The sequence below is a fragment of the Epinephelus fuscoguttatus genome, linkage group LG2, assembly GCF_011397635.1.
Source record: "Epinephelus fuscoguttatus linkage group LG2, E.fuscoguttatus.final_Chr_v1".
Classification (NCBI taxonomy): Eukaryota; Metazoa; Chordata; class Actinopteri; order Perciformes; family Serranidae; genus Epinephelus; species Epinephelus fuscoguttatus.
The window spans coordinates 30,273,396-30,298,122 of NC_064753.1; the positions used below are offsets into that span (position 1 = coordinate 30,273,396).

The 24,727-nt window shown below is 41.6% G+C and overlaps 1 protein-coding gene across 3 annotated transcripts in view; it reads left to right on the top strand.

The window, feature by feature from the left end:
• apba2b (amyloid beta (A4) precursor protein-binding, family A, member 2b) overlaps positions 1-24,727 on the top strand; it is a 91,678-nt gene that overhangs the window by 38,881 nt on the left and 28,070 nt on the right. For all 3 annotated transcript variants that reach the window (XM_049560088.1, XM_049560104.1, XM_049560096.1), the window contains 3 exons: positions 11,557-12,051; positions 14,082-15,163; positions 22,341-22,421. In XM_049560088.1, the coding sequence (XP_049416045.1) occupies positions 11,577-12,051; positions 14,082-15,163; positions 22,341-22,421 (1,638 nt within the window). In that variant the 5' untranslated portion in view covers positions 11,557-11,576. The remainder of the gene's footprint in view (positions 1-11,556; positions 12,052-14,081; positions 15,164-22,340; positions 22,422-24,727) is intronic.

A 24,727-nucleotide genomic window follows, 5' to 3' on the forward strand; every position in this document is an offset into this window, starting at 1 on the left:
ATAATGTGTGTGTGCTCGTGTGTGTGTTCTCTAAAAGGGGTGATTTGATGATTGGCTTAGACAGTCCTTCTCTGAGAGACTGCGCTGAAAAACAAAGAGTTGTCATGGTAACAGTCAAGGGTGAAGGAGGAGGGTGTGTCTGTGGTGTTGTGCTTGAAGTGGCGAGATGGACATTGGCAGGCAGATTGGCGGGGGAGCGAGCGATGCGTTCTGTGGTCCTTTGCCATTCCTGCTGCTCACCAAGTCTCTGCTTTCCTTCCCTTCCTGTCTCCCGCTTCGCTCTCTTGTTGTCGTCCTGAGGCGAGTGGGAGGCTGTAAGGAGAACAAACGCTGCATGTCAATGAGACAGCTGAGAGGAAACTCATTTTCTCGCTCTGTCTCTCTCTGATAGTGCCTTTATTCTTTATTTACAAGCTGCATAAGTCAGCATGGTCGGGTTATTACACGATTTATCAACATATGTTTAACGATGTGGAAGTGCTGTAAGGGAAGTTTAATGTTATACAGTTAAATGTTTACAAGATCATGTGGTCAAAGCTGACCCTAATAAAGGTGAGGGATGGCAGCTCCACAAAGGGCAGCACAGAGCATTTCATGGACCACAACATTTTCAGTTTAACACTCTTAGTATCGCAGAAATTCAAATTACTCTCCATTATACTTGAATTTACTCTTACTCCTTACGCTTTCCAACAAAATGTAAAACCAGCAATTTTAGCTCAGCTGAAAGAAGAGAGAAAAAGAGAATTTAAATATGGTATCTAAGAAGGTGGGTACTTTACAGTTATACTGCAACTAGTAAAAGGGAAGGTAGGATGATTAATGATGACTAATGACTGCGTCTACATTTTACAGCACAAAAGAACTGGTGGGAAGTGCTCTTCAATAAGATCTTATTTTGTTTGGTTTGTTATGTTTTGTTATGTGCTTGTGAACTGCTTGGGTTATCGTGGCTGCAAACCTTATGTTCCCCAGTGGGATTATAAAGCTGAACTGAACTGAAGTGATTAATACAGTAGTTAACCCACAGTTCATACCTACAGTGCTTTATACCTTGGCTGACTCAGTGACCCTCTACCACAGGTTAAAACTCCTTCAAAGATGAATACAGTTGAATAAACTTTACTAAATGTTTTGCCTTGTAATGAGGCTGTATACTGTATCAGCTACTTTTTCTGGGGTCAAGATCATTGACCGAGTCCGATGTGGTGTCACATCTCTAACCATAGATGCCATGAACCAATGAAACAGATATCAGTGTGATTAAAAAGGTATTTCACTGGAAAGATTATATGATATTCTTTGAGCCTGTGGTGGCGAGCATACAAAAATGTTGAATACAATCTGTAGTTTGAGCAACAACCGTAGAGCTAGCAATAATCTGCTGGATGACGCATTTCATGCTGGATTTTGAGCAGGGAGCTCTGAGAGGTAAAGAGGAGTAGTATAAAAATGTGGTTTACTAACACTGTAAATGCAGTGCCAATTGGAATCTAAATTTAAAGACAACTGTTGAGTTTAGTGGGGCTTTTTTAAATAATGGTTCATTTCAGATATCTGTCTTGTGTTTTGATCTTTTTTGCTTTAATTGAAAATTAAATGTTAAATAATATAAGAGATACTTTTATGCTGACAGCATGGGTTAGAAGCAGGTCAGCAGTAATTTCAGTACAACCACAGCTGATGTTTAAGGGCCTTGACACAGGCAGCCAGTGGTCAGTTAATGTTGAGCTGTTGGTGAGCATTTGTTGCTCTAGTTGGTGTGGTGTGTCCCGCACCATTGGCCCTTGTCGACACTAGTCAACTTTTTTTCTGCCACTTCAGCATGTTGAATTGCTGTTGGTGACATTGGAGCCTGTCAGTGAATGAAATCACTCTGATTGGCAGTTTAGCCCAGCGCACACGATTAGAAATGGAAGTGAGGAAAGTAAACAAACAACTAAAGTCAAGGGGGCGTAAGACAAAAATGAACATGTTACATAAGGAAAGATTGTTTTTCTTTAGTCAGTGAGCTCTTTAGCCAAAACATTTCATGATGGTTTGTGTTATTGTTCACAAGCGCATGATAAATTCACTCTGTTCCTTCAACGTTGTATTGTATTGTTAAAGTGCTAACTGGCTAACTAGCATCAAGAAGTTCTTCCGGTGTTCCCTTTTGAATGAGCAATACAGAATACAGCTGGCTCCTTGTCTGAAGAGTTATTTCCTCTCATGCAGGCAGAGAACGTACGTGCTGGTTGTAAATTTGCAAAACCTAGGATAGTGAAGGAATGATCCATCCTGTGCTCCCTATGATTGGCTAGTACTTGTTACCTTCGTTGGCTGGATTGGTTAGATTTAGGTAAGAACGTCAGGGTAAGCCAGTCAGAGGCAGAGTAAGACAGGCCATTTCTTTGATATCCAAGGATTCACAAATTTATGTGCTAGTCAGCTGCTGGCTGTAGTCTTTACAGTGTGGTCATGTGCAAATGTTTGGGCTGGTCACAGGTGATGTGAGGCAACGCAGCAATTGGCTTTTGTTGCTGCAAGTTCTCTGAAGTTGGTTTGGTTTGTCTGGACCTTAGATCCTGCCTTTAAAGACCCTATGTTTAGTGACTTAGACCATTCAATGCTAATATAACATCTACCATGAATTTATATAAGCCCTGAAGAATGGGTAAATTTATTCTGCACCTATTAAATGTGGTTTAACTGAGTTGAGCCGAGAATATCCTCCATTACATCTCATTACATGTATTCATGGAGGCATTTGTGTGCGTTATCAGACTTTTAATACGATTTTTAAGCTATAAACTGTTCCGTCTGACACTCTGTCTATATTTTTCTCTGCAAGTCTTTGTGTCTGTTTGTGCAAAATAGAGAGAGCACCAAGCAGAAAGCACACTTCAATTGAAACAGCAATTTCCTCTGTGCTGAGTAGCAGCAGGTAGCCAGGCCTCCATCTTTAAAAGAAATGACATGGAGAAGATTCTTTCTCTCTATTCTCACTTTCTCCCCAGAAACTCTGTGAACTCCTCCATATCCCATTCCTGTTTTGTCTCCTTTTAACTCTAAATCCAGCAGACGCTTTTTTCCCTTTCATTGTGAAAAATGAGCCGCAAGCAGAAGTAAGACTTAACCCCAAAGACATCATTTAGACTACAGTATATGCACATTCAGGCTCTCACACAGTGGAGCAGAATGATTTAATGTTAACAGTTACCTTCTTGTTTTCAGTAGGATTGTATCATCAGCCCAGAATTTAGCATTCAGTTTGTGCTTGTTTAATGCTTGTTACACAAACTTAATAGGCTGTAAACAAAAGATCAATTATAATATCATGCAATGCTAGATTAGAGCCAGATGCCCCGCACTTAGCAAATTTGAATTTGCTCTGCACAGGGATCTGGCCCCAATGAGCAGAGCCCGTTTAATCACCATCAGACCAATCAGATCAGTCTATCTGACGGAGGCGGGCGTAACATGATGATGACAGCGCTGCGCCCTAAAAGTAAACAGACAAGGTGGCAGCTGTCGAAGGACCGCCTCCATTCAGTTTAGCTTTGGAAGAAACGCTAAGCCTAATCCTTGAGAGAGGAACAGAAGACTGCTCTAGAAGCCTTCGTTTCCAGGAAGGACGTTTTTGCTGTTTTGCCGTTGGGATACAGCAGAAGCATAATATATCAGTTAGCCCCACTGGTCGGCAAACAAATGGGGCTTAGTGCAATGAATACGTCACCTTGTCTTTTGCTCTGATTGGCTGTCTATCCAATTGCATGCGGCGGCATTTAATATGCCTCAGTTAGTGCCGCCCCTTGGGTAGGAAGGGTGTATCGGTGAGGGCCAGACTCAGAATCTTTCTAGATTTGTGTCTGGATTTCCAGGCTACTCCCCTTGGACACATCTTTAAAGAAGCTAACGTTGTAACATTAAAAAACAAAACAAAAGACAGAGAAGTTGTAAGATAACCAGATCAAACATGTAGTCAGTCAAACAGCTGCGAGATGCAACATGTACTATAATAAAGCAGTCCAATCAGGAGAGACAGAAGAGTGAAGTAAAGGTAATATTTAATATGAAAGATGAGTGTACAGATATACATATTATTTGTGATGATTAAGATTTAACATAAGTGATTGAGGGACATTTAAGCGGCAGGATAAATCTCTCTATGGACTCCAGACACTGGTGGTGGTGGTGGTGGTGGTTGTGGTGGTGGTGGCTGATGACTCTGAGGCTGCTAGGCGAATTAGGCTGATGAATCCGTAAAGACCAGGTGGTGATGAGTAGGTTGAGGCTGTCACAAGGGCAGCAAGAAAGAACTATGGCAGAGAAAGAACCATATTTGAGGAGCAGTAAGATGATAGGCTGACAGAGAAGGTGTGTCGCTGTGCTATTGGTTGATAGTGAATCAGCTGATGACTCAATTGACAGACCAAGACAATGACACCTAGAGATAGTCAGTGAGCATGCGTGCAAGGAGTGAATGGCAGAGTGCGAAAGAAGACTTAAAGCCTGAGCATGAAAAGCATCTTTGGCTATAGCTAAATGAAACTCTAGCCAAAGCATCTTTGGCTAGAGTTTCATTTAGCTATGTAGACTGAGGGCTTCAACTTTGCATTGGCTCAGCTAATAATAAAGTGTTCGTTAAAGTAGGTCTGCCACCCAACAAAATGAAAAGAACCCACTTATTGTGAACTGTACGTATTACTACTACTACTACTAAATAATTCAGGGCCTTGTTTTGTTACATTTTAAACAAAAAATAAGAGGGTTTTTGTGGTTTTAGAAAGAACTGTTTTGTATTGATTGTATTATATATTTCAAGAAGTGGATATCACATCCTTAGTAACCCTTGTTATTTGGCTAGATCTCAGAAAATAAAAGATGAAAAAGAAAGTAGAAGCAGAAGAGAGACAACATGAAAGCTTTATGGCTCAGACATGATTCAGTCATATTTTCCAGAATTTGCAAAGAATTTCGTAGCTATGCAGTAAGATCAACAGAGTCAACTGCAGGGTAAACAAATCTTACAAAAAGGTCAAATACAGACAGAGCAAGGCACTCAGCTAATGCTGATGGTGTTTACCACTGTGGTAACTGCTGCATGCCATGCAGTTGCCTTTTGCTTATGAGATCACATCAGTATTGAAATGAACTCGGAGCAGACGAGAACACAATGCTCCACCTTTCCAACAAGCCACTGCCTCCACTCCCACTCCTCAGAGCTCACATATAGTTTCATGTCCGTGGTTAAATGAGGATCTTTGCAGCTTGTAAACAGCTGAGCCCGCAGCAAACATGTCGAAAAATGAGGTTTGAACAAATGCAGAAAGTAAGAAGCACAAAAATGTCTCCATAATGCAAGAAAACTATATTTTTACTCTGTGAAACATTACTGAATCATGACTGGCAGGTGTGAGAGATTGGTCATTGCTGTGTCATGTTTTCAACTTTCCATGTACCTGAACGTTGGAGACCTCCCAGCTAAATACCTCTGTGATTTTGATCATTACTGTCCCATGCCCTGAAAGGATCTGTCCATTCATCGGCTAATGGAATCAACAGAGATACTTATTTCTGTCTTACTTCATTTAAAGGAGACTTGAATAGCTATGTCACCATTTGGCTGATTATCTTTTGTCACAATAGTTCTTTCACATATTCATCTGTCCCGTCTTGCCTCTTCTTCACTGTTTGAATCCTGACAGTCTAATTCACTGGAGTGAACAGAGGTCATATCTTAAAATTCAAGGCAGAGAGACATTAGTATTCCCGAGGCCCTCACTCTGACTGAGCCATCTGCTGCTTTCGGACTGCTCCTCTCGCCCTCTGTCCTCTCCCCAGCCCTGCTTTACCTCTGCATACACACACGATTCACACAAACACACTCACACAAACACACACATACACAATTTCAAGACATATGTCTGCCAAACAAGGCTCTGAGGGTAATTTCAGGCTTTATCTTACTGTAGATGAGGTGCTGTGTGGCAGACATGAATAGGTCTGTCCGTGGAGACCGTCCGGCACAAGTGGCACAACAGACAACTGGGATACTGCAGGCAAGCAGGCAGGCTGGTATGCTGCTCTTAGTACTGCCAGTGTGTGTGTGTCTGAAGCCTTTTTTAGTGATGAAGGTAACAGCTTGAATCAGTGCCTACATTTCAGCTCATTTATGTGGGAGACGGATATTTTGTGTGCGTGTGTGTGTATGCAGGTGGGATGTAGAAAGAAATGTACAGTGATTGAGCCAGCTGGATTCTGATTTCTTTTTGCACCAATCATTGGTTCATTTTCTTTAGCCACTCTATTTCTATTCAGGTTTCCATGGGGCTGGAGCATATCCCTGCATACATTAGCCAGGAGGAAGGCAGAGAAACAACCTGTCCTGGAGAGACTAACTGGGAAACACAGTCTTTTAAACTCACATGGGCAAGTTAGAGATCTTGTAGGAGGAAAACAGAATACAAACACATCCGCTTCACAAAGGGCGTCCTGGTGGCTTAAAGTATTAGGTGCTGACCATGTTATGTCCTTAGCTGGAGTTTAACGAATGTTCTGACAACTCTCAAAACAGCTGGTAAAGAACAAACAAATTAATGTAGCTCCTCGAAAGGAAAGGGTGAGCATTGACGGTTCTCATACCGTGTACATCTGGCTATCTACTTTATTAAAAAGGATGCAACCAGACAGATCATCTCACCTTTATTTTGTTTATTTCCAAATAAATTTTACACGTACTTCCATCAAAAAACCGGTCTTAAGTTTCAGTTAAAATAAGGGGTTTGTTCAACCAAAGAAAAAAATCTTTAAAGGACAATGAAATTGATAACATTATAATAGTTTTATACCGTATACCATGAAACCATGATATTTACTGAGAGTTATCCTACCATGAAAATCTCATACTGTTGTAACCCTAGTGGACGGAGACAGGGGAAGAAAAGAAACAACCTTCAGAGAATTTAATTGAGATTTAAGTAACAATCCAAATAAAACTGCCTGCAAATTTTGTCATGAAATTATGTCAGAAATTTTCTGTTAAGACCCTAAAATTACTGATCTATGACCTGAACAGATGCCAACAGATTTTAGTTAGGTCTGTGCTATGAGAAATTAGATGACAGGCATGGCCAAAGCCAAAAGATGACTGTGTTGCCTCACCAGTGGACTGCAGATATTGACATACATTCTCAGCCTGCATTAGTGAAAATAACTCACCAGCAGTCTGGATTTACCTCCATATAACACTGCAGCCTGTCCTCTCCTGCAGTGTCTCCTCCTAATCTACTTGCCAAAGAAATTTGGGATAGTTTTGTCGAGCAATAGGCACCATTTAATGAAAATTAGGGTTCATCATGTAATTACAAATAAAGTGGAACTCTTATGAAAAGCCATAATTAATGCATAAGGAATGCATTGATTGTTTAGGGATCTTTGTGAGCTTCAGTGCCAAAATAAATTCCCAAAATTTCAAAAGAAATGTAGAAGTATTTTGAAGCAGATTTGTGGTCATGCAGTTTTAAAGTGGGGGTTATGTATCAGTTTGTAAACAATACATTAGATAAACAAATTGAAAGATCATAAATGCAAATACAAACCAGCCTCATGACATGTAGACACATCCTGTATGTGTAAGCACAGTTGTACCATGTGTCAATATTCATTATAAATCTTTTCTATTGGTACTAAACCAGCTCAACAGATCCCCTATGTATCTTGTGATGTACAAATGCATGCAAATTCCAAAAACACAGTCAAATCTAAAGTACATGCCAGACAAAGCAGATTTGGGAAAAGCCACCTGGCTATAGGGACTTATAGTTTTGTTATATATACATATATATATATATATATATATATATATATATATATATGTGTGTGTGTGTGTGTGTGTGTGTGTGTGTGTGTGTATATATATACACACACACACATATATATATATAAAAATCTAAAAAGCAAAAAACATATGAATGACATGATTTGAAACACAAATACAGACGCATTCACGCAACACCACACAAAAACAGGAGGCCTGTGAGTCTAGGAGGCCAACAAAGAAGAGGTCAAAGGGTATCAGTCCCTTGGGGATGCAGTTACCCATAGTTACCAATCCTTACCCTCAGCTCTGGGGGAGTGAACACAGCGGGGCTGGGTCTCTACAGGAGGATGCTGGGATATAATGTGCAGGAAGAAAGAGGGTGGAGTCAGGGAGATGCATGCTGTGTAGTAGCTTGTGGGGGGAAGGGAGGAGCGAAGAGAGATGGGAGGGTCAGGCGGAGGGAGGATGGGGCCGTTGTTTGAGCAGATCCCATTGCTATTGTATACTACACCCCAGCTCCAGACCTCAGGTAAGAGACACAGTTAGTGCATGGTTTCCTGTAGATGTTAACAAGCTGAGGTCATTTTTACGTTAATGGCAAAAGTTTGGAGTAAAAACCTTTTTGAGATGTTTTAAATAATGAACAAAGTGCTTCAGTAGATGTCCAGAACATGTTGCTATATTTCATCATTTGTATAGTGTGCACGTGTCTTTGTGTGCATTAACAGCACAAATATTGTGGATCAGTGACCTCCATGGAAGTGCTCTTATGTATTTATAACATGTCTGTTGCATACAGCAACAAGAGCCAGTCAGCCTAGTGCATAAGCTTTGTGTGCACATGTAATCTTTGTCCCCTGACTTGGCTACCTGTGGAACAACCAACTGTGTGCATGTGTTTCTGTGTGTGTGTGTGTGTGTGTGTGTGTGTGTGTGTGTGTGTGTGTGTGTGTGTGTGTAACTGTGTGTGTGTGTGTGCTCCTATCTGTATTGTTTGTGTTTTAGAAGGGATGTGTTTGTGCCAGGTTGTGCAGAGCTAATTAACCGGTGTAAGCTCTGGTGATGGAAAATGTAATTATGGTGAAGGGAAAAAGGGGGGAAAGCAGCAACAACACCCCTCTGAGGGCAGTTGTTCATGGCAACTGGATGGCACAACAGTGGGGATGGCGACAAAATGGATGACAGGGTATAAAGGGGCATGCTTGACAGGAGGAAAAAAATACCCTGAACTTTTTTGGTTGGTTGTTAAAATGCAGTACAGCTAATGGTAAAGTGCTTTTATGGCTCTCATCCTGGAATCTGTTTGTGTGTGTTGATGCTGGCCTGCATACCTGTGTACTTCTTTTTTATGTCTGTAATAGGATTCATTCATGATTTATAGGATATCCTTTATCTTGTTTGTGTTCCTTTTTTAAAATAAGATCCATTTTTATAATGGGGAAAGAAAGGCTAATACCGATCTGTTCTTGTCACCATTGCAGTTGCCTCTTCTTGGTCGCTCTGAATATTAAAATAACTGATGCTAGAATACCGTCTTTATCTACCAATAAATCTTTCTTCATCAAGATGGATTAGCTCTTAAAGGACTAGTGATTGTTTTTATAGTTTAGTTATCAGGGACACAGTGACTTATCAGCCAGACATCAGTTTCAGCCGATCTTTGTCTTGCTGACTGCCTTTGGCCTATTGGCAAATAAGATGATGTCACTGATAGGCTAGCAGTGTCCCATGTTGTTCTGTTGTGTCACATCAATTTTGGGCAGGCTAAAGAGCAGGGTCAGAGACTAACCATGTCCCGTTATCCTGGGGACAATAGAGAACGTGTTTGGGACAAACAGAGATCTATTGCGGGAGGCCCTCAGGACAAAAGGGCTCGGCAAACCCAATATCGACGCACCAAGGAACATACCTTATTTTTCCCTGATAATGCTGCATTGTGAACAACAAATTCTTGTGGAAATTGGCAGGAGGAGAGCTAGTTAACATTAGCTGTTAGCTCCAGCCACTAGCTGCTAGCAGCTAACGGAAGTCGCACTAAGTTGTTATGATACGTTCAAGTTCTACACAGAAAAAATGAGTGGGTAAATTTTAATGTTATCATGATGCGTTCAAATGTCCATTCATCCGTTGCTTATTTGGGGTCGGGTCACGGGGGCAGCAGGATGAGCAAGGCACTTTGCTGTGTTCAAATGTGATCTATTAGAACTTATTTTTCATCCAGAAATGTCAACAAATACATGTTTGAAGGAGAAATTTATTGATGTTTTCAAAGCACTATAAACAGCAATAGTAACAGTGAAAAGACTTTTGAAGCCACAAAAAAGGCCAAATTAAAGGTTGTTTCAGAAATTTATATGATTACATTTATGCTAATTCAAATGTGGAGTAATGAAGGCTAAATGACTTTGAAACAGATGTCATTTTTTAATAATTATTTTTTATTTCCCTGGCACAAGAGTGGGAATAAATAACAACAAAAACAAAATCAACAAAGATACAACATTGGTATCGGCTATCAGCTATCAGCTATTGGCTATTAGCTATCAGCTATTGGCCAGCAGCTGTCGGCTAGCAGCTGTCATCTATCAGCCATCGGCTGTTGGCTACTGGCTAGCAGCTATCGGCTATTAGCTATTGGCTTTCAGCTATTGGCTATCAGCTATCAATTGTCGACTATCAGCTGTTGGCTATCAGCTATCGGCTATCAGTTATTGGCTATCAGCTATTAGCTATTGGCTATCAGCTAGCAGCTAGCAGCTATCATTTATCAGCCACCAGCTATCGGCTACTGGCTAGCAGCTATCGGCTAGCAGCTATTGGCTATTAACTATCGGCTGTCGGCCAAATTGATATTTTAAACATCTGTATCAGTATCAGTCCAGAATTTCACAATCAGTGCATTCCTACTAGTAATTGATGTTTGGTGGTGACATGAGGCATTTGTTTCCATAAATTTCTTTACAGTAATCACACCAGACTGAAGCAGGTAGAAGTTCAGCTTCATGATGTTTTGCTGAAATGGGAACAAACATGTCCACCTGGAGTTTTTGTTTCCTGCAAGCTCTTAGGCTACTTGCTCAACACAGCAAGAAATGTTTTTCTTTCTTTTCATCTGTGCTTCATGCAGAACAAGACTTTATTGTCTCCCGGGGTTGACCATTCTCAGCAGCAAGCTACTATAGGATCAATACAAGTTGTATGGTATCAGGTCACATGTGCAGCACCTATGTGAGATGACCTTGATTTAACTATTGATTTCTTCTCTGGAAGGGTCCCGTTAGGTTTATGTGGAGGCAGAATGCTTAAAACAGCTCTGCTCTTTGTCTCTATTGTTCTGCAGTTGAGCCTGAGTGATATATTGAGCCCAGTGTTGTTGTATTTGAAGCAGAAGTTTTGCTAAATAAGCACAAAGGAGTTCCTCTGAATGTAGGCAAAGTAAACCAGAGACTGTCGTGCTCAATTACAGGAATAGATTGGTTTGTCAGGCACTGAAAATATGTTGCAGCTGTATGCAAGTGCAGAAAAAGACAAGTGGAGGATGATGCCGTGTGTTTGATAAAGGACTACTCTACTGTGAGCAGATTTACCATTTTGATGTGAGGTGGTATAAATTTTCTTGTTTTGCTGAAGCATACGAGAAAACAGTTGTATTTGTCTTAAAAGTTCAAAAGTTTACTAGTTTAAGCCTTGAACATTTTTATTTTAATAATTTCTATTAATGCTATGCCCCTGTGTCTCTGTCTGTCTTCTAGGATCAATCCAGTAACAATGCATGGCCTCTAAGCCGTCAGCCATGGCTCATAGGAAGAGGCCGGGGACCAGTGGAGGAAACAGTATGGCTGCTCCAGGCCCCGCCCCCTGTCCCACCCCTCATCCTACAGAGTCATGTGATCTGAAAGCCCTCCCCCCTAGGCAACGCCCAGTCCGCTACCCCAAAGAGCCTCATGATCCGAAACCACTCCCCCGTTCCTGTAAGGCACAATACTCTTCCCGCAAGCCTCAAGACGTAAGTCACAATCATCCAGAAGTGGATGTAGATGCAGAGGTTGAAGTGAAGCGGTACAGCAACCAAGCAGAACCAGAACTGGAGGACCAGCGGCCAGCAACACCCTCCACGCCAGAACATGAGCATGACCAAGATGACCATGACCGGGCAGACTTCCATGGTGGAGCTGACAGCCTGGACGACGACTCCAGCTCTGACTACATTAATAACACCTCTGATGATGAAGAGGACTATGATGATGGTGAGGAGCATGATGTTAATCATGTGGATAATTAATATTTGATCAGTATCACCCTTCCAGTATCCATTCTTCCATTATTGACTCTTAACTTTATTCATTTTTGTTTGAGAAAATGTTGAGGGAGACAAAAGCACATATTTATTATTTGTCTTTTCATCTCTGTTGAGTAAGAACTAAATTGAACAAAATAAGTAACAGCGTGTAGAGGAGAGCGGAAAAAAACAAACAGAAAGTAACAGTCGGACTCCACTGCATCAACAAAAGTGCTAATTTGCCATTCAGATATTCATACTTCAAAACATGTTGGCACTGTTGCTTGAAACCATGCTTTTGTATGTGTGAATTCGAGCAAGGGTGCAATTTGGCAAAAAAAAAATATCCCCACAAGTTCAAACATCATTTCTTTTGGCAGCATGAGAGGATCCACATAAAAATAAACTCAGAAACTTTGAGTCCCAGTGTGAAGTGACTGTGTACAACCCAGCAAACATTGAGACATTTAATAACTGTTGTTTGAACGTCCAATCAAGACTTCCTCTTGGGGTTAAAAAATAGTTCCAAAATGAAAGTTTACCTGGCCTTCAGCTGGACATTCTTCCTGGGCTTCCTAGCAACGACAAAATGTGACATTAACACGACCAATTATAAACTAATGCTGACTCACACGGGACTCCAACTCCCATCTCCTAGGTGAAAATCACCCCTTTATCCACCCCAGCTTTCCATCTGTGTGGACTTTGTCGCTTTTCACACTACAACACCTGACTTTCTGGCAAAAAGCCCTGAAGGCTGCTACTTTCATGTGCAATCAAAGACAGCTTGGAAAAAAAGACTTCTGACTCTTATAAACACCACAGGCCTAAAACTATAAAGCCCAGTTCAGACCAAACATCCCAGACGAGATGAAACGTTGCAGAGAAAAATTGCAGCGGTGTGAACCGGCCGGTCTCAGCTCAACTCAAGGCGGCTTACGGTGTCACCTGAAACTCAGCTGGTCACATTGCCGGCGGCTGGTTTTAGAACGTAAAGCATGTCACCTGTTTTCGTCCTCACAGTGTGCCGGTGTCAGACGGTGGGTCGCTGCTGCTCGCTGTATGTGCTTATGCCCCCCCACACACTAATGCTCATTGACTGATTAATTGGTGGTGGTTGGCGTATCTATTATGAATACAGTCCATCTGATGCTTGTTTTGTTTAAGTTTTTCACAGTTTCATCACTACTACAAATGCAGCTGTAGCCAGTATCTCAATATCACTATCCTCATTCATATTTTAAGAAGCTACAAATTATATTCAGCCCCAAAATAAACCTGAAAAGCTGAAAATAAGAACAGGAGTGCAGATAGTTGTTGCATAGAGATGATGCACTGTCTCATCTAGTTGCATTGGTGTGAACCGGCAGGGTTTTAGAGCATTGCAGAACGGCGAGTTGCATGTAGCTGCCTGTTTCAACTTGTCTCCGGGCAGATATATAAGTTACATGTAGACATACAGAAATGGCATAAACATCTTTTTAATATTTAAAAAAATGTGCGTTGAGTAATATTGGTCCTTGGACTGGGTGGATGTCACATTGTGGCTGTCTCATCACAACCATTTCACAACCAAACAAATAAATAGTCAATAAAATGTTGTATAAAAACAAAGTTAAACACATTTGCTTTTTTCTATAGCAGTCACATGATTAATAGTTACTGAATGGACCGTTATTGGATGTGGAACAACGTCCCTTTCCGTCCATCTGCCTCATAATGGGATTGTAGTTTTTGGCGTCTGATGCGACCATTTTTGGCCAGGGATATGAAATCAACTTCCAACAAATGTTTGCTAGGTAAAATTAATTGATGATGACAAATACAACCTAAATGAATCCCAGGATTCTTTACAAATTTGGCACTGGTTTTAAAAGGGAACTGATTATTGATTCCTGTCCCTAATGAGTCCCTGTTTAGTAGCTCAGTGCTTATTGTGAGTTCAACAAAGAAGCTCCTGGTATCAGGACACGTGTTTGTGATTATTTGACCCCACAGGGCTCGCAGAGGAGGATGAAGGTGTGACTTACTACATCCGCTACTGCCCAGAGGACGACAGTTACCTGGAAGGTATGGATTGCAGCAGCCAGGGAGACTGCAACCACAGCCACAGTCAGGGGAACTGCGCCAACACCGCGCAGCCGGGCGGAGCTCACACCGATGAATGTCAGGAGGCTGTGGAAGGGTGGGCCGAGGAGGGCGAGGGTGAGGGGGAGGTGAGAGAGGAAGAATGGGTGGAAGATGAGGAGGGAGAGGGGGCAGTGAGGGAAGAATGGAGAGAAGAGGAGGAAGAGGTGAGGGAAGAGTGGAGAGAAGAAGAGGAAGAGGTGAGGGAAGAGTGGAGAGAGGAGGAGGAAGAGGTGAGGGAGGAGTGGAGAGAGGAGGGCCAGGTCAGGCAGGAGCAGTGGGCGGGACGTGAGAGGCACAGGGTGGAGGAGTGGGGTGAGGGAGAGGGGGAGGTTCGCTGTGAGGTGGTGGAGCAAGATCCGGATGAACAGATATACAATGGAAGACCAGAACCCATCCTGGACCATCACCATCACCACCATCTCCACCACCAACCCCCCATGCAAGACACCCTGCACACCCGAGAGGAGGAGGAGGAGGCGGAGAGCGAGGATTACTGCCCTAATGAGGAAGAAGACGAGGAAGGTGACGAGGAGGAGAGACATGGGAGGGCCTACACTGGTGACTACTATGCCCCGGAGGACAATGGGAACTCAGTGCGAGTCTCTCCGTACCGTAGCCGTAAGGTGCTGGTGGTAGAGGGTGAGACGGGGGAGGAGGCGGAGGAGGACATTGACCAAATTGTTGCGGAGATCAAGATGAGTATGAGCATGGGGAGTCTAAGCAGCGGCACTGACCAAAGCCCAGAGGAGCTGGCGCAGGACCCTGCACCAAGTGACTACCCTCACCCCAAGCCTGACCCAGCCCCCTACCCACCAGTTCACCATCGCCACGACAGCAGGCCCAAGTCCCTGAACCTGCCCTCCATGCACCACAACAACCCTGACCTCCAGAGGGGCATCAAGGCACATGCACGCTCCCCTGAGGACAGACAGAGATGGCAACCGGAGCAGGTAAGCTGTTTTTGAGAGGTTAAAGCTAGGACAGACTGAATCCTGCATGTTCTATTTTAAAACAACAATATGTGTCACAGTTTAACTTCAGGTGTCCCACTAAAGTTTACTTTACCAATACTTGACCAATACCAAGCTACCTGTCTGAAAATGAAGTCAGGTGATGAGCTAGATGCACTAGTCTTGCCCTTTTCGAACCGTTAACAATGCTGTTTTATATCTCAAGTATGCAATACAAAATAAACACACAAACATCGGCATACAAAGAGCACATCAACCAGATCAGGCAACAGAACTTAAAGTCAATTAATAAACAGCTCTCGTTACAATTTACCTCTGTTCTTGCCACAGCAGCTGCAGGCTCAACTCCGGCCTGCCACCCATCACCTACCAGACTGCCCCATCAAACAATGCCAAAAAATAATCTTAAAATAATAATGTGTGATATAGCCTCATTCTTTAGTTTGAATTTTTGGAGTAAAGTTGTATGAGGTAGTCAGTGTGTTGCATACAGTAGATGTCTGTCAGCACTCTTCCAGTTTAAGGAGGCAGGAGTACTGACACAGAAGTTATGTGATGTACTGCTGTGGCAAAATGTATTTTAGCCACCTAAAAAAAGTCCCACTTAAAAATACCTATAACAGCTTCAGTATTTTCACTGCTTACTTTTCATCACACAGCCTGTTCCACAGCCTCCTGAGTTCCCCATCTTTGCTCTCGTCAAAGTCACAAGAATTGCTGATCTACTGTCGCCTCCATCAGTTAATTAATTTTAGGGCCTTACCGATATGGATTTTTTGGGGGCGATGCCGATTCCGATATTATGGAATAAAAAAATCCGATAACCGATATATTGGCCTTTTTTTTTTTTTTTTTTTTTTTTTAAACGTTTCTCAGTTTAAAAAACCCCCAAAATACCTGCTTTTGATGGCTTAAATATAGTTCAAACACTTGTTACAAAGATATAAATTGAAGGAAGAACATTTCACTATTTTCAAATACTTTTATTATCAGAAATTGTGTGGAACAAGCAGCATATGAACAATTTGAACACGGCTATAATCGGCCGATTAAATTGGCCGGCCGATAAATTGGTTGGGCCCTAGTTAATGTGTGTTATTTTGTGACTTTGGTGAATCTGAACTAACTCTTTAAAACACTAACACAACCATCTTTTGTTCAGGGATGTTAAATCACTGTTTTCCTGAATGGAGTTTGGCTTTGAAGAGAGCGATATAATGGTAGCTAAAATATATGTTGCTCCTGCCTCTATCTACAGCAGTACATGGCTTAGGCTCTGTGGCAGTATTGCTGTCTGCTTCTCTAAACTGAGGGCGTGCCAACCACCATCTATTGTAGGTAACACTGATTATGGATAAGTGCCTCATACAACCCCACTTCACAGGATTCAAACTATCACTTTGAAAAAGCAGCACTGCAGTATAAAAAAACTCAAGTGGGTTTCTATTCATGAGTTGGTCATTGCTCTCCGTTCTCTCAAAAAAGGCTGGATTTGAAGCTAATGGGGGTTTTACACAGCAGGCACTTTTTACTTTTTAACAAAAGAAGAAAACATTGTAGGAAAAGTAGTTTAATAACAGTAATGACAGGCACAATACCAGGACCCTGAAACTGTAGCAGCAAAATGGAGTACAGCAGCTATCATTATTTTTTATTTTCACTTGGGCTTTTGTTTAAATGTCTTAAATGAAAAAGGCCTAAGTTTTGCGTTAAATACTAGGGAAAAAAAATCACCCAAAATTTCCTCAATTCAAACAATTTTTTAAAAATTCAAGTCTAGCTGAATTCCATCTTGAGGCGAGTGTATAGCAGAGTTCTCACTTCTGCTGTGTTGAATCAGGAGTACATTTACAGAGAGAGGCGCACGGATGAAAAGACGGAACCTACCAACAGCAGCATCAACATAATAATGCTAATCTGGCCTTTGCAGAAAATGTGCTGGATATTCAGGCTGTGATGATGCTCTGTGGCAGAGACTCGTGCCACTGTATGTGACTGAAAGAGCTCTGTGGTGAGAAGCTGGAGATGAATTACATGACATGTTGGTCATCACCACCCAGAGAATAGCTGGAGTCTCTCCCCTCCCCCATGTTACCTTGAAATGTCCCCCTCCTCATCTCTCACCCTCTCACAGCCCTGGATGAGTGCACACACACACACTCTGCACAGTCACATCGATAGACTCGAACACATGCAGAGCTCCCCCATCTTCTAAAAAAGTCAGATGGTAAAAGGAGAACAGAGATAGTCTCCTGTGGGCAGCATGCTGATACACACCTGCTCCACAGTGTGCACATGTTACATTTACTATGTAGCTCATTTGTAGCACAGAACTGGGTCAGGCAGTGCAACTAGATTAAATTGGAGGAATGTACAGCACACTGCAGATTCAGATGGCTCCCAAACTCACTGAGATGATTTGGTTGTCTCGTCCGCTGTTATCAAATGAAATTTTCTCTGTGCAGCACTTCAACATGACCTTTGAATGAACCAGGACAACAGTGAATTCAATAAAAGCTTTGCAGCGCAGTGTGAAGTCAAAAGATTATGAATAAAAGGAGTTACAGAACAGAGGGAGGTCATCTACACACGCATTCTGTTGGCGTGATGCATTTGAGGAAAGCAAAGTATATTACACACTATTATAATCTCATTTTAAATGGCGCAACATGTTGTAACCATTCTGCAGCCAAAACATTTAGACTGCATTTCCCACAATAATGCGTGCCTTCAGTCAAATGTTTGAGTTTTTTTTACTTGCTAACAGTTTGTTTTGGGCTGTAGGGACATTTTCCTGAGCTAGTCCTGAGCAGCTTAGCATTGGGCATCAAAATGTAACGTTAAAGGCTTACACTCTTGGCATATTTTCTCGTTTTCCTGCGTGGCGTTGGCTATATGTATGTCCACCACTTTCTCCATATATTCTTTACACCAGGTTACCCCAGTTTAGAAGTATCTTTGCAGCCAGCGAACCACAAACTTTTAAAATCATGGCTTGTTGACAGCCATTAAGTATGTATTTAGACAAATTTGATGTATTTAACAAGGGGGACACATTCTGGTCAAAGGGTGTATGGCGTCTGCCTTCGTCCTCCCTCGGGTCGCCCACTGTTTGTAATGTGCAGTGCTAAGAGGTCTCTTTTAATTACTCCAGTCCACAACTTCTCTTAAATAGGTTCACTTTTACCCATCTATGTTAGAAGACTACTATATTGTGTGTAGTATTAGAGTGGTCTTAATTAAATAAAATCCTCCATGAACCACAAAATGTCTGTTAAAGACCACTGACAGTCAGGTAAAAGGCTAGGCGTTCTCATAAGTATGATATTGTTATATGTTGAGCCAAAGTTGCTGTTTGAAACACGTCTTTAACAACATAAAATGGTCGTACCCCGAAACTACATAGTTAGGTTTAGGTGACAAAACTATGTGGTTAGGTATAGTAAAAAACGTCATGGTATGGCATTAAAAAACTACTTTTGTCACTAATATAACATGATGTCTGTCACGTGACATATTTCACATCAAGTCAAATCAAGTTTATTTATATAGCACATTTAAAAACAACCACAGCTGACCGAAGTGCTGTACAAATTAAAAGAATGACACACAATTATGTAGCAATATAACATGTATGCAAATATAAAAGAGAATAACACCAGTAAGAACTATTACATTTGTAAAAAAAAAAAAAAAAAAAAAGGTTAGAAAATATTAAAACCACTACAAACAACCAAGGGCCATTGAAAACATGTACGTTTTAAGATTTGTCTTAAAAGTGTCAGTGGAGCAGGAGGATTTGATCAAGAGTGGAAGGGTATTCCAGAGCTCTGGAGCAGCAACCGCAAAGGCACGATCTCCCTTACCCACCAGCCTCGATCAGGGGACAGTTAAAAGACATTGTGCAGAGGATCAAAGAGGTCAGGAGTTGGAGTAGGGGCAGAGAAGTTCAGCAATATTCCAGGGTGCCAGCAATGGTGTAATGCTGTCTTACATACGTCATTAACGTAGCATACTACTTCCCCCTCTGCACCCTTAATTATTGCTTGGGCCAGTAGAGAGCGTTGCCTTACAATAAATGCAAGTATGGGTTGTAATAAGCTGCGTACATGGTAAACCTATGTGGTTGTTTCTTTCTGTTTTTTTGGCCTAAAAAGTTAAACATACTCATCAGATGGACTTAAGACTATAAAAATTCATATCTTCAACTCTAAGGCTAAATAAATCTTTCTGAAGGTGACATGAATTGAGTTGCTGTTTGCAGTATTGCTCTTGAAATCTAATGCTTCTCTTTTTTGGTATTTTTCATGTTATTGGTATTTTGTTTTGCATTTCAATGAGATAATCTGTGGAGTTTTGCCCACAGCATAATGAAAAGAATTTATTGCTGAGGACATCCTCAGTATTAGTACAGTAGTAGCTGTTGTGGATGGATCTGGTGGTTTCATTTAGCTGAAGATATGACATGGAGTAGTAGTAGGAAGTAGGAAACCTCACATAAATGCAGTTAAACTTGGGGCTGATTTGATAAGCAGTTGCAGGAGTGCAATATCACACACTCAATTACTGAAAAATCTGGGTAGATCTGTCCCGTCCACGTTTGCGGAAGCCGGTAGTCTTGTGAATGCTAATTCAGTTAATGGATTTAAAGTGAGGTGGTGCTGATTTATTAATGATCAAGTTCTACATGTAGCCTCGTTTAGATGTCCTGTTACAGATGAAGGCATGTTCGAGCCTGGATACTGTACATGAAGGCAGTTTTGTTGAGCATCACAGTTTAGCAATCCTTCCTGCCGAACAACAACACGAGTCTAATTAATTTAATGGCTGTTTACACAACTGAGTTGGGCAGCATGATGAATACTGATCAGGACTTTATGTTCAGCTCTCCCTTCACAAAGGAGGCCACTTATGTCATGTTTGTGGTAATTAATTTCAATTCCAGATGCAGAACAGCATGAGCTGAATTCCACTTTCTCGCCACCACACCAAGGAGAGGGAGGTTTTACTGGCAGGAGGATTTCATTCCAGCCAGTATTATGATTGAATGTTAATGAGCAGTTGTGGACTGCAAGATGGATATCCACAGGAATAAATGTAATCCTCCCTCTGTGTGTGTGATTATATGGATGTACTGTATATGTAATGAGAAGTGAGACAAAAGAGGACGTAACTATGTGCCAGCTTGGAACAGTTTGAACCCAGACTTCCTGTGTTCAAGAATGCTTCACCCTTTAGATGATTTTCTTTATCCTGAATTGTGATGATCTGATTGTCATGCTAGCTTGTTGGAAAGGAGGCGAAGCAACACTCCAAAGTTAGGCTAGATTTTGGCAAGGGAAAAACTGGCATGGCCATTTTCAAAGGAGTCCTTTGATCTCTCACCTCAAGATGAATGATAATGGGCTCTGTGGGTACCCATGAGTCTCCCCTCTGCAGACTTGCCCCACTATACTCTAATCCCATGCAGTGTTTGGCAGAAACCATGCAGTATAAATGTGCTATTTTTGCCTATTCTACAAATGGTGTATTTAAATATTTATGCATACTTAGGTTAGTAAACAGTATTGTAAGTGTATGAATTGGGCATGACTGGAAACTAATCTCTATTGTAGCCATTTCATGGTAGTGGGACCATTTTTTTTAAAAAAAAAACGTTATATCACTGTATACAATGGCGTATTTTGACCTCTAGGATAATCACAGCCTCACGCAACTTTACAGCCACAAACTAGAGCCCTTGAGCATTTAAAGGGTGTATGGCTTTTATAGGTATATTGACAACAATGGGGTTTTCTAGCAGTTGCAGAAAAATCTATCTGATCTATTTTTCTATGGTGTTCCTCAAGGTCTTTGTGTCTTAATGATAATAATATCATAATAAACTTCATTTATATAGCCACTTTCATACAAGAAATGCAGCACAAAATGCTTTACAATAAGGGCAGTATAAGCACGTGTGCTTCACATGAAAATAGAATGGACATAAAACAGACAAGACAATTCAATATAAAAGGACATTTAAAGCAGTTTAAAACATGGATTAAGTTATTCATAAAATCATAGAGTTATAAAGCTATAAATCATAATATCAAGCAAGATTTAAAAAGAGCTGCAGCAGTGTGAAGCATGTAAAGAAAGAATTTTGGACCTGTATCAGGACAGTCAGAGATATTTAAAGGCTAAATTGAACAGATGTGTTTTTAGCTTTCTTTAAAAGAGATTTAGCGAGCTAGCTTCCTTGATATCTATAGGTAGTGTGATCCATAGATTTGGGGCATAACTGACAAAGGCTGCATCCCTGATCTTCTTCCGGCTATTGCTGTGAACCTCCAGTAAACCAGCAGCAGATGATTGTAGTGTTCTTGGAGGCAAATAGTTAACAAGGGAGTTAGCAATGTAGCTCGGTCCCAGCCCATGAAGGGCTTTGTATACAAGGAGGAGGAGCTTAAAATCAATTCTAAATGTAACAGGAAGTCAGTGCGGAGTAGCTCAGACTGGCCTGATGTGCTCTCTCCTCTTGGTTGTGGTTGATAGTTGAGCTGCAGAGTTTTGAATGAGCTGAAGTCTCTCAGTGGTGTTATGCCTTAATGTGGTATATTGGAGGGATTTTAACTGTTTCTATCAATTCTTGACTGGTCAGAAATGCATTCAGCATCACATCTGTGTAACAAATTGTGTTAATTTACAAATTGCAGCAACTTATGAGACATAACTGAGCATGGGGATGGCCATCACATACTTCGAATTTATGACTAGAAAAAGTGGAAACACTGCAGGTTCCCAGCTTCAAGATGATGTGTACCACTTCTGTGTGGCGTATGTTGCTGACCTGCTATCTCCCCCTAAAAAAGACAAAAATGTGTCTATGTTGGGTCTCTTAGGGTGAATATTACTTGTAGGTCATTTGTTATTTTTAGACACACCTTGCTTGTAGCAGCCCTACCTCCACATTCAAAGCCTCCCACATATGACTCACATGATTTTTCCTCCAACCTGAATCTCAGCAGCCCGTTCCAACCAGCACACAAACAGAAAGGATTTTTTCCCCCCATGTGTTTGGCTTAGCTTATACAATATTAGTCTCTTGCTATTCAGTTCTATCCCCTTCTAATTCTTATCCACTCGCACCTGTTCTTCTGTGTTGACCTGCCAGGTGAGCAATGGTGCAGAGCAACCCAGAAAACAGCAGCGCTCCGACCTCAACGTTCCCCTGGAGAACAACAATGTACCAGAGGTAAGATGTTCTGTCGCAGTGTTTCCCTCATCATTTCCCTCAACATTTAGATCTGCTGTGAGGTCGTTCGCAATTCAGATGGAGGATATTCTCATTTATGCGCGCGTGCCTGTTTGTGTACACGTGTGTGCGACTGTCTGAGTAAATGAGTAATTGTGTAATTACACCCCCAGCTCGTGTCCTCTGCTTACGGCGTGATAGCGTCCTGGTAATTGAGCAGCGTGTCTGCTTGCGGTTTTATGAGAGCCATTTTTCACTGAGATGTCTGCAGTGGATTCTTCCTGTTACAGGCTCCACCCACACTTCCCTGTCCCTGGGCAGAGTAAACTTTCTGAATGTGTAGTGAGCAGGTTAGAGTATCAAATAGATCCGGTGGGATGAGTGTATGAATCTCATGAATAACTTCACATTTCACAGCTCTTTCTCTTTCTCTGTCTCTCTCTCTGTGGCCACCTTTGTCTATAGCTTCCTCCACCCTCCCTTACATCCTCTCTCCTCCACTTCCCACAGCATGTCAATGTGTGAAGCAGATGAGTAACACTTTGCACTCTCTCCACTTCTGCAGTGCCCTTGAGCAAGGCGCACACACCAACTTTCTGCAGCAGTGAAAGTGCCAAAGTGTAAACAGACTGTGTGAATGTGGGGCAGGGCATAACACAGTTACTGTAGTAGCAGGGCGACTTCTTAAACTATTTTCACAACATGTCATGTCACATTTTAAGCCTCCAATCACTCATACAGGGCAGGGCAGTTCCCAAAAAAGCAGGAGGGCATCATGGCTTGCCAGTAGGAGGGTCACCTTGCATGTTTGTGGAAGGTCAAAGATGAATCACAATCACAGAAGTAAAAAGCAATCGCTTACCTTAAAATCCCCGTTTCCACCAAACACTTTCAGTATGGTACCTTTGGAACCAAAAGTAACTCTTTAGACATGGTACCTAGACCCTAGTGTTTCCACTGCAACCAGTACTCTTAAATGTGGGCGTAGTTGTTGTAGCTCACTGCTCTGTCCAGCACTGTATTTACTCCTTTATCAGTCTGCAGCTCACTTACCGTCCACAGAACGAGGCTGCAAGCAGACATTTTCAGAACACAGTAGAACAGGCTGCAGTGACAGTCTCTCTTGATGGGATATATAAAAATAGCAGGTTTGTGCATTTAGTCCTTCGAAGGCAAGTTCTGGGATTTAGTGTTGCCGTAGCCAATAAGAACGATGCTCCGCCATCTTTTCTCCAAGTGAAGATTAGATCCACTCATTACTTAAAGTGTATTTCATCCAAGAGAGACAATAAAAACTAAAGTAATGGTCAAAGTTGTCACATTGAAATTAAGGGTGTGCTGATGGAATCATGCTGTCAATCAGCTGTCAGTGAAGTCTACAGCTGCTGCAAGAGGCGGCAAAACATCCTTTCATTTTATAGTTACAGTTTACTAATGTATGCAAAACTCTCCATGCTATGAACAGTGGTTACAAAACTAGCCACAGCTCAGCCCTGAGTAGAGTGAGCGTCCACCATAGACCAATCAACAGACTGTAGTGTTCACAGCTCCACCTTTTAGTACCAGATCTGTGTGCTAGGTACCCCAACAGAGGGGGGACCAAAAATGGGGATGGTACAAAATGGTTCCATTGGTACATCCACAACTTTTCACAGTGGAAACAGAAAAAATGCTCACCGAAACAGGTGGAAACATACCTAAAGATTCTCTTTTTTCCTTGTTTTCTCAATGGCTTGTATCATATCTAACAAATTAGCACCCTGTTAATAATGTTGCGTACTTAATGTAAAGTTACATAGGTTAGGTTTAGAGAGAGGAATGTGGTTGGTTGTCTTCAGGTTTGGGTAAACAAAGTGATGTAGGTTAGTACTTTAAAATAGTTGCACATGGCTCCAAACACTGGTCTCCTGGAGAAAAGTCCAACCTGTCTCTTTACATGGACTTTTGGTCTTTATACTACTTCCTCCTTTACTCCTGTCAGCGCATTTGTCACATGATCACATCCTTCATGATTACATGGGTTATATACAAAATGTGGTGAAGTACTTTTCCCAGGCACACATATTCAGAGTGCATGAAAACAACCAGATTTTCTATTTTGAAAATGTAATATTGAACTTACTCTGCTCTTTAAAAAGAATCATATAGGATTTGATGGACATGTTTGAATACAGTATTGGACGTAACTAATACCAGCAGATGTTCCCCTAGTGAAACACCTAACAGCATTCACCAACAGAATGAAACTTGAAGGGTTTGACTGGTTTATTTATCTCTTACGACACTGCAAAACAATTCACAGCCAT